Consider the following 10,446-nt stretch of genomic DNA (forward strand, 5'->3'; position numbering starts at 1 on the left):
ACTGTTGTGAAGAAATGATGTTAATATAAGGACGTGGTGAAGGACCAAACCGGTGTCATTAAGGTTGGGTGGTGAACGATCGGTACCCAGGGAGGAGGAAGAGTTTGTGCGTGTGCCAAACGCCCCTGCCCCCTGCTCCAGACCATCCCTCCTTCGGTGACCTCTGCCTGGAGGCGGCCGGGGCAGAGCACCCAGGTTTCCGTGGGCTCCCTGGGCAGCAGCGAGCGCCAGCCCCGCGCCGAGCACCCGCGCCGGGCTCTGCAGGGCCAGCAGGGAGCCGGCTGATGGCAACCGAGGGCACCGCGTCCCACCGGGCACCCGCAGGGGCAGGGAAGGGCTCTGCCTCCACGGAGCTGCTCCAGGAGAGCACGGACCCGTCCCTGGCCTTAACCATGGGGATGGATCCGTCCTGTCCTGTCCCAGCACAAGGGCCTGAGCTGCACCTGTGGCTGGGAATAAATCATCCGTCTGAGGAACTCTGTACCTGTATTTTTATATCATGATTTGTTCTCCTGTTCATATTTCTTAATACAGTGTTTGCCTATCTCTTTCCATGTAGCCAGTGTTGCACTGTTGGATCCCACCTCTTCTATTTAGAACTGATGAAAAAACTGAATTCTTCCACAGTTAAGAGAAATAAACAGAAAGCCTCACTTAATCTTGATTGACCTTGTCTCTCTCAGTCAGTTGCACCTGGCACAGCAGGTTTTAGGCAGCGATTCTGAAGGATGGTTCCTGAGATGTGTGTATGTGGAGAACAAGCAGAGGTTGGAAGGATGCTGCCTCCAGAAGGATGCTTTCCTGTTAGAGCTGACTGAGGAAACCTGGCTCCTTGGTGTTGATGTGTCATCTCCATCACCTCTAACAGGTCAAACACAGGGAGCCATGGATGCTGCCCCCATTGCACACAGGTCCCTTTTGGACAAGGAAAACACGCATTGCATTGGGATCCTTTAACAGTTTAATGAAAATAGACCTGTTACAGCAACGCTGCCCCTCTGAATCCAAACCCAGGCAGTGCCCAGAGCTGCCTTACCCCAAAAATGCAGCCACTGTTTCCCACCCCAAAGGCCCTACAGTGTTAAACATCCATGGAAAACCCAGATTCAAACAGCTCAGCTGGGACAAGAGACACCCCCTGCCTCAGCCCGCTTCGTTAACCACGTTATCAGTGCTAATTCTGGGGGGAGAAGGGGAGCAGAGGGGACTGCTCTGCCTTGGCAAGGCTGAGGTTCAACCCTCTGTGACCATGTCCTGCTCCTGCAGGACTGAGTCCCCAGGTTCAGCTGTGATCTATGGCATCGCTCCCCTTTGTGCTCCAGGCTCATCATACAGCAGGGCTTGCCAATTGCTTCCCAGTGCCCAGAGCATCCTATTTCTGGCCAGAGCTGGCTCCCTGAGAACAACTCTTGACTGCACCAGCCTCTGCTGCCTGCTAGGTGAGTGGCTGAAAGGCGGTGGCACTGCTCAGCCTGCAGGGTCAGAGCCAAGAATAACTGGGAAGGAAATGGGGGGGAAGGAAGAAAATGGGGAATCATGAGAAAAAAAACAAGTCAAGGACTAGCTGAGGGTACGGATTGAAGGTCCTGAAGCTTCTGGGTTCAGGTGTGCTCCCTCGGCCCCAGCTCTTCCCATGCCAGGTGCACAGCACTGCCAGCGGGCACCGGCCCAGGCGTCAGCAGGGATGGAGACGGCAGCACGAGCTCCTTCACAGCGCCCCGAGCACAGCCGCAGCCTTTTCAACTCCAGCCAAGCCCTGGGCTGCCTCCTGGAGCCTGTTCCAGGTCATTAATATCAGCGCTGGGCAGCAGCGCCCGCCTGCCAGGTCTCACATTCATCAGCTGCTGCCACAGCCGCTACCCGGCCCGGTCCTGAGCAACCAGAATTGCTGCCGGTGGCTGCTCAAGACAAATGAGCCCAAGGACAAAGGCTCCCCCGCTCCCTGCTCGCTCCGGGCCCGGTCCGCAGAGGTTTGAAGGCCCCTGCGCCGTGTCCCACGGAGGCACCTTCGCTGGGCTGGCAGCTACACGTCGGTCTCGAGGCGCAGCCGCTCCATGCGGCGCACGTTGCACTCCACGGCGGCGCGGCTGGTGATCCGCCGAGCGCAGGCCTGCGGGAACCAGCCCCTCTCCCCATCCCGGAGCCGCTCCCCCCAGCACCAGCCTAGGGGAGAGCAGAGCCGGTCACACAGCGAGGAACGGCTGTGGCTGCTGGGGGTGCTGGGAGGGCTGCATCACCCCCCCGGCCCGTCCCATGGAGGTGCCGGCTGGGGGCATCCAGGGAAAGCTTTGCACAGGAGGAGTTTTGATTTACTGCTGCTCTGGGGCTGGCTTCTCACTTCTGAGGTCTCTGCTGCTGGCTGCCAGACACAGCCTGCGCACAGGAGGCACTGCTAACGCAGTAGCCACCTGTAGCAGTGCCACCCTCATCAGCCGCCAGGGACCCACCATCATCCACTGGGACAAGGCAGCAGGCAGCAACACGGACCCCACCAACAGCCACAGGCTCCTGGAAGCTTCTGGCAACTGCTATAACCCCGCTCCACTGGGATCACTGAAGCTGTTCCCCCTCCCATAGCTCCACCTAAGGCAAACCCTCCCCAGCCACAGCTCCCTGCCCGCTGGCACTCACCGTCCTCTCCCCCCAGCACCAGGACGACGTCCGCCTGCTGCAGAGAGATCTCGTCCGCCTGCTTAGCCAGGTAGGGCTGCGTTATCTCCACTTGGCTCAGATCTGCAGAGCACAGGGCAGCAGGGACCCAGGGAGAAGATGAGGCCAGGACCCACAGCCCCGCACCCCTGCTCCAGCCCAGCTTGGGTGCCCACCCCCTCAGGCTCCACAGCTCCATTCCCTCCTTGTCCCTGCCCCTCCAAGAACATAGGGAGGGGAAGCAAATCCCAACAGCCTGAGGCATCCCTGGAATTTCATTGTGCCTCGGAGGGAATGTATTTAAGGTTTATCGTGGCTGATAACTTCATGGGAGGCAATTCCTAAGGAGCAAGGCTTGGTATCCAAGTTCTCCTTTCCATCAACACACATCCTCGGCTCCTTCTCCAGCAGGAGCAGGTAAGAGCAGGGGAGAAACCCTGTGCCTGCAAATGCCCAGGCCCTGGCACAACCAGTACCTCCTTTAGGAGTTGTGTCCGGCTTCTCCTTTTCCCTGTGCATCAGCGCAGCGATCCACCGGGCACGGTCACTCCTGGCAGAGGGGAAATCCGTATCAAAGAGAGCCTTAGAGACAGCATCCGTGTTGCCAGCGATGGCTGGGAAATTCCCAGCAGGATAGAGGCTTTCAAGGGCAGTCCGACCGGACAATCATTTGATCAGAGCTTCAGTGTTCAGGTATTTTGGAAGCAGCACACACTGCTTGATTTGGACACAGGAAGCATTATATGGGAATTAGAAGGGAAATCTGAGAGACAGAAGCAGAACCAGGGAGAAACCCGCACACGTCCCCCTTTCGTGCGAGCAGGAAAAGGTGCAGAACTTCAGGGGGATTTCCAAGGACCCAGTTTATCCCACAAGCACTAAGGAGCGCCCTGTGGCATCCCACTCACAGTGTCTCTGCCGACAGCACGACCTCCTCCCGCCGGCCCTCGCTGTCCTTCTCCATCACCACCCGGAGCAGGAACCCCCCGGCCGTGCCGCGGGCTGTGCCGCCGCTCCCGGGCTTGCCGGGAGGAGGGGAAGGTGGATCCGTGCTCTCCATCTTCTCCACCGTGACCTGGTCCAGCGTGGCGTAGTTCAGGACAGAGTAGCTCTCCTCGCTGCGGCAAGGATGGGAGCGGAACCTCAGCCATGTGGATGCTGCCGGTGGGGACCGAGCTCCCTCCCCTGCTCAGAGCCCCGTGGGTGAAGATCGGCATCACTGAGGTGACTGCCACAGCCAGGACATGACCTGATGCTCGAGGGGGGACACGGCTCTGCAGGCTTGCGAGCCACCCACAAACATAAGCAAGGCCAAGAGCAGCAGAGCTGGCTGCTTCCCTTCCCGATCTCAATTGAAAGCCCAAGATACCCTTGAGATTTCCCTGCGTGCTGCTGGGGAAATGGAGATTTTAATCCCTTTCCAGGGAAAGGAACCACCCTGGACACCCACCTCTTCTTCTTGGTTATGATGAGGACGTCGTTGAACGAGAAGAGGTAGCAGAGCTTGCCGGCGCCCCGGCGGAAGATGCCGGCCTCCTCGGAGAGCAGCAGGTACAGCTCCCCCCGCTTCAGCAGCCAGCGGGACGCGGAAATCAGCGGGAACGGCTGAAAGGGATCCAGGGCAAGTGTGACTGCTGCCTGGCACACGGGCAAGCCTTCCTGGCAGGATTCCCAGCACAGGTCCCACACGCCTGGGACGGGCCCCTCTACCAGCACAGCCCGGATTTCCCCTTACCTTCCTCTTCCCGAATTCCAGCTGTTTCTGCAGGGTGTACATCTGCTCCGTCCTCTCCATAGCACGAGCGCCTTCATTGCAGTTCTTAACCAGCTGGAAACAGAACAGCACCACAAGGGTCATCCTGCACACCAGCACTGCTGGGTTGGGTGCTGCCCTGCCGCAGGCAGGAGAAACAGCCAAGCCCAAACACAGGGCTCAAGCCAGGTTTGGGGAAAGGCAGCTGGAGGTTCTCCTGCCATGAGATCTCCAGGAGAGAGGTGACACATTTGCTCAGCCTGGAGAAGAACCAAAGCAAAACCACACCAAAACTGAGCTTCACCAGGCAGCAGTACGAAGAGGAGGAGCTGATCATCGAAGAGAGGGGGTTAAGAGAGGAGGATGAACAATCAGACAGATGGAAGGCAGGACAGAAGCCTTCCACAGGCAAGTGCAGCATCACCACTGTTCACCCACCCCCAGGGTGGCTACCGAGTGCCCTGGCTCCTCTGCCATCCTGATCACGACGGTCCAGCGAGGACAAAGGATGGACCAAAGAGGAAAGGATGAGAAGAAGAAGGAAAAAACCAATATCAGGTAAAAAAGGTGAGCAAGGGAGATGTGAACACCCAGCAGCTATCGGAGAAGAGACATCTCAAGTGAACCGATGCAGGGAGGAACACTGAGTCCAGTACGGCAGGCTCATGCCCGGTGATGGAACGGGTCGCAGGGAGGAGAAAAGGTGGAGAGGTGGCAGCCGGGCCTCACCTTGCTGATGGCTTTCAGGGCTCTGGTGGCAGCTCCATAGGCTGCAGTGCACGCCTTCGTTTTCTGACAGACAGTCTAGAACGTCAAGGTAAGATGTTTTAGTGACAGTGCAAGACAGGACCTGCACATCGGCTGCTTCCCTGGGATGCTTGAGCTGCTCCCAGTGCTCAGCAAGCTGAAGAAGGGTGCAACACAGCCACCTCTTCAGAGGTGCCAGGCAATGCCACTGTGTGACTTACATCTAACAGCAGAGGAAGCCGGGTTACCCTCTGCATAGGGAGAATGAGAAATGAGATCATTGGCAGGCCTCCACATTCTGGTTTCCTTTCAATTTGTTTCAAGGTCTCTTTAAATAAGGGGTTTGTGGCTCTGGAACAGGACAAGAAAGCTCCATTAGCTCTGCTCTTCAGTGTCAAGGTTTTCCAGTAGCTTTCCATGCAGGAGCAGTGCAGCACAGTGGAGGCACTGCCCTGCTGCTCAGCAGCAGCTGCATGAGCTCTGAGTGAAGAACAGACTGACCCATGAGTGGATGCTGGACAAGCACCTAGAGATGCTGCATCCACCAAAAGGCAAGTAAAGCCATAGAAGTATCAACAGCAGATACAAAATAGACCTGTACCACCAGTAGGATCTGAGGATGAGGAGCCTCTATGCATGTTCTAATGTACCACACAGGTACACTTATAGACACCTATAGTGCCCCCATTTATCCCCATCCTTCACCCTTCTTACAGCACAACACAGATCACATCCCAATCACCTGACACAGGCACACAGAGGTCGAGAACTTGAACTCTGCTCAGAAAGGAAACAGCCTTCCTTAGGGAAAAGGAAGAAAACACGGCTGAGGGAGCCACATGCAGTCCCTGGTACCATCTGCAGCCCTGTAGCAGCCCTGCAGCAGCCCTGCAGCCCAGAGACCCTGTGGAAGCAACTCCTTTGCAAGCCCGAGCACACAGCAGTACTCACAGCAGCCTCTGAAGTGTCCTCTGCTGGTAGACCTCGTTGGAGCAGTAGCTGACGTAGGGACTGAAGTGGTTCGAGGCGTGCTCTTCCACGATGTCACTGATGTCAGGAATGAGGAGGTGCTCCTGGTACCGCTTCTCCAAGTCTTCAAAGAACCTAAGAAGGGAATTGCAACCAACTGCACCACGTGACGGGTTAGGGCTTGACAAACTAATGTGTGCTCCACAATGTTCCCACTGCCACTTCCCCCGTTTTCCCAGATGGGACAAGGCTCTGGATCCCTTCTGCACAGCCCAGCTCCACTTGCCTCGTGCTGACCGTCAGGATGTCGCTGATGTTGGAGAAGAGGTGGTGGTGCTCTGTCTGGGTCATGGTCTCCTTCAACTCCTCCGACCTCATGAAGTGGCACACTAGGACGCTCAGGCTGTGCATGTAGGAGTACTCAGAGGTGATGATCTCAAACATTGCCTGAAAGAAAGCGGGGCAGTGAAGATGCAACAGCACAACCAAGGCAGTGAATTAGAACTTACTACATCATGTTTACATCCAGTTTGCATGAAGCCGCTGGAAACACTTTGCTCCAACAGTACAGCATTCCCTGTATCATCTCCTGCATTGCCTGGCCTACACCAATAACTTCAGTGTGGTTTGGGACCCTCAGTCAGTTATAACCTACAGCACTAAGATGTTTTCCCTTCCAGTGGCTATTTCCCATCAGCATCCAACAGAGTTGCCTCATCCCCACCACCACGAGCAGGCGAGTGCTTCAGTGCTGCCCAGTTCCAGAGGTACCAGCACCAGGGATCCTGCATGCAGGAGCTGAGCCCAGCCCTGCTTGGAGCTGAACCCTGCACGAGAGGGCCCGGACTCAGCCACACGCATCCCACCGGTGTTTACACTGCGCTACGGGCACTGCCGAGGGTCCTCTCACCTCCTGCCGCTTGCGCTCCTCGGGGGATATCCACTGCAGGATGCCCGCTTCCAGCACCTGCGGGGGAAGGCCGGGATGAGCAGCGAGGCCGGGACGAGCAGACCCTTCACCACCGAGCCGTGGTCCTTGCACGCCCTCTAGTGCGGTCTGAGGCTCTGCCCACCTCCTCACAACCCGCAGCATCACCCACCGGTTACAGCTGATGCTGCTCTGCAGCGTAAGCACGGAGGGGTTTGGTTGAAGGGACCTTAAAGCTCCTCCAGCTCCAACCCCTGCCACGAGCAGGGACCCCTTCCACTGGAGCAGCTTGCTCCAAGCCCCTGTGTCCAACCTGGCCTTGAGCACTGCCAGGGATGGGGCAGCCACAGCTTCTCTGGGCACCCTGTTTCCCCGGTACCCGCAGGACAACCTGCCTTCCCCCTCTCACAAGCACAACCACAGCAGCTCCACCAGCACCCCAGCAAGCCTGGACAGGACCCTGCGTGTCCCAGACAGGGCTGGACAGCCCCAGGCCATCCCATTGCAAAGACTGATGCTGCAGAACCATCCGCTCCCAGCTTGTTGGAGAGCGTTTAAATACACACATCACGAGGCACGGGCCCTACCTCCGGGAGCTGGCTCCAGGTCACTTGTGCTGGGCGATAGCTCTGCACCACGATAGCAGCACCCGCAGGGGACGGCTCCTCTGGGATGGATTCCTCCAGCAAGTCCTCGTCTGACTCATGGCTGACGGAGTTCAGGCCCCTCTCCCGGATTTCCTGGTACAGCCGGGGCTCTGCACAAGAAGAGGCACGAGGTCAGCGAAGCCTCTCCCAGCCCACGGCCTCCATTCCATCCACTGAGCGCTGTGAGCCAGGGCCGGCGCCAGCACGCCCAGGCTGGACTTTGCACAGCACCAGTGAACCAGCAGCTCCCACTGCCCGCAGGCTGCCCCGCGTTTGCCGAGCTGGGAGCGCTCCAGCAACTGGAACGTCATCATCCTCCAGGAGCAGGAAGCAGGGCCGCAGTGGTCTCCTGCTGGTGGGGAAATGGAGGCAAAGCAAGAGCCCCAGGCCAGGGACATGCAGCAGCGCAGGTGGCAAAGGGACCTGCAGTGATTCCAAGCGGTGCTGTGAGGCAGAGGGGATGCTGGATGCTCTGGGGAAGACGGGAGGGACGCAGCACTCACGGTCCTTGAAGGAGCCACCACGCTTCTGCACCCGCTTCCGCCCGAAGGTTCTCTGCAGGAGGAAGAAGAGGAGCAGACGCTGCAGCCCTGGGAAGCACCGAGCTCCTTTGGGAAAGTCACCGGCGCGGCCGCTCAGCAAACACCGCCCTGCTCTTTCGCTCTCGTTTTGTCCGAGCTCCTATTTGCCTTCCCCAAGTGACTCAGCTTTCACCCCGTGTTATCGGGGTCACCATCGAAACCCTTCAGTAGTGGCACCGCTGCCCTTCACGTCTGTGTCTCACGCCTGGACTTTGCCTGTACCGGAGTCTCCCTGTCCCCAGGCCTGCTTCACCCATGTCTGAGCACAAGCAGCCGCACACCCGACCAACCCCTCCCTGCAAACACCCTGCAGAAGCGCGGAGCAGCCGGCTCCTTCCCACGTCAGCTCTTCCCGGGGACCTGCAGCATCGGTTGGTGACAGGCAGGCTTCCCAGGGCAGGAGTCGTCACCAGGCGCAGGAGCCCGGCCAGCTCCACACCGGGCTCACAGCTCTGGAACCAACAGAAGCTGCAGGAAAGGGGCCCTGCAGACCCAGCAGCCGCTCAGCACCAGCACAAGATCAATCCCCACAGTCGGGTGCAGAACCCACCTTGCTCCTGCCGGGGCTGTGGGCAGGCAGGGCACTGCCCTCCTCGGACACAGGTTTCAGTGAGGAGACGGCGTTTGGTGGCCCCGGCTCCTTCATGGCCGCGCGGTAGGACATGTTCCTCAGGTTGCGCTTGAGGGCCCCCCCCCCGTCCTCCTCCTCCTCCTCTGCCTCCAGGGAGAGGCTGGGGACCGAAGCCCCCTTCGGGTCAGGGCTCAGTGGCTCCCTGCTCACCGCAGAGCTCTGGAGCCGGGCCGGGTTGTGCTTGGTCCTGGTGGACACGGCCAAGCTCTTGGGGATGAGCTGCTGGGTCCCCACCTTCAGCGCGGCCGGGCTGTCCGTGCTGAGGACGATGCGGCGCGGCTCGGCCGCGGGGGGGGAGCCCATCACCAGCAGGGAGGTGGCATCGGGCACCGTGGTGGAGCTGGGCCTCCCGGTGGGGCTGGGGGGCTCCGGGCGCACGGGGTGGCACCGGTACTCCAGGAGGAAGGCCTTGTCGTCCACAGAGCTGCCGGGAGGGCTCCGAGACATGGTGGTGGCACAGGGAACCCGAACACTGTAAGACAGAGAGACAGATGAGCACTTTCTAGTACTGCAGAGGGCATTTATGTGTCGCTCCCACAGGGAACCTCGCGATAGGCTCCTCTTTCCCGGGATGCTGTATGCAGACGGAGCCCATTCACACACACTCAGTGATGCTCTCACCACCCCTGCGCCTCTCCTGCAGCTCCCTGCCATGCAGAGCGGTGCAGGATGCGCCCAGGCCTTTCCCTTCCTGTTCGAGGTGCTGTGAAAGCCCCACGGGCGCCTCACCGCAAGCCTTGCGCTCCTCAAAGCTTGCTCCTGTCCCAGACCGCTCCGGGGAGCGGCTCCACACAACCAAAACCACCGGCCCCAGTCCCTGCAGCTCCTCATGGGGTGAAACTTCACTCGGCTCCTCCTGCACCACCCACTCCCCGCGCACCTACAGAGCAAACAGAGCCTCTCACCCCACTGCCTACCCCACTGCCTAGTCTGAGGTAAAACTAGGGTTTCATTCCTCTCGGCTGACACATTCTGTTCCACCTCCACCTCCGAGCAGGTCCTCCTCAAACGCCACAGACCAGGAAGCAGAAACCAAGACTCGAACACATTTCCCTGCATCAGCGAGTGGCAGAAGGACAGGACAGACCCAGCCACAAAAGCTCATTTGATCAAGATGCTGCTCCTCCGCCTGCCCCTGGCTGCGGGACACAGCCCTCACGGCCAGAGCTCCGCAAACCATCCCGGGAAAGCCTCGTGGCTCCCTTCACCCCCTCCCGAGGGCGAGTCCCACCTGAAGCACCCGGTAACGAGACACGGGCGCACCCGGTCCCAGCGGCGCTGCAGCCCCCCCCGGCCCGGCCCGGCCCCGCAGGGCACCGCGCAGGGGCTGGACCCCGCTTCCCGGAGCTTCACAGCCGCAGCGCGCACGGCCCCGCTGTGCCGGGAGCCGCCGGCCCCGTGCCCGCACCCGGGGGAGCCCCGGCCCCGGCCCCCGCGCTGGGACGGACCCAACCCCGGCACTCACCGCGCTCCCCTCCGCGGAAGAGGCGCTGCCGGCGCCGGGCCCCGCCTCCTCCTCCCGGGCCCGGCCGGGGCGGGGA

At 59.8% G+C, this 10,446-nt stretch overlaps 1 protein-coding gene across 1 annotated transcript; it reads right to left on the reverse strand.

Moving 5' to 3' along the window:
- Positions 1–1,321: 1,321 nt before the first annotated feature.
- On the reverse strand, positions 1,322–10,446 carry ARHGEF16 (Rho guanine nucleotide exchange factor 16). The gene is made up of 15 exons (XM_061450406.1): positions 10,371–10,446; positions 8,825–9,377; positions 8,197–8,248; positions 7,634–7,803; positions 7,029–7,085; positions 6,405–6,565; positions 6,101–6,253; positions 5,371–5,500; positions 5,132–5,206; positions 4,385–4,477; positions 4,100–4,254; positions 3,558–3,767; positions 3,126–3,199; positions 2,632–2,733; positions 1,322–2,163 (listed from the first exon to the last, which is right to left on the reverse strand). The coding sequence occupies exons 2-15, from the start codon at positions 9,350–9,352 to the stop codon at positions 2,024–2,026; spliced, it is 2,100 nt and encodes a 699-aa protein (XP_061306390.1). The 5' UTR covers positions 9,353–9,377; positions 10,371–10,446; the 3' UTR covers positions 1,322–2,023.

Source organism: Pezoporus flaviventris, unplaced genomic scaffold, assembly GCF_033815535.1.
Source record: "Pezoporus flaviventris isolate CSIRO_AGI_PZ_B2104156 unplaced genomic scaffold, CSIRO_AGI_Pfla_v1 ptg000009l, whole genome shotgun sequence".
Taxonomy (NCBI): Eukaryota; Metazoa; Chordata; class Aves; order Psittaciformes; family Psittacidae; genus Pezoporus; species Pezoporus flaviventris.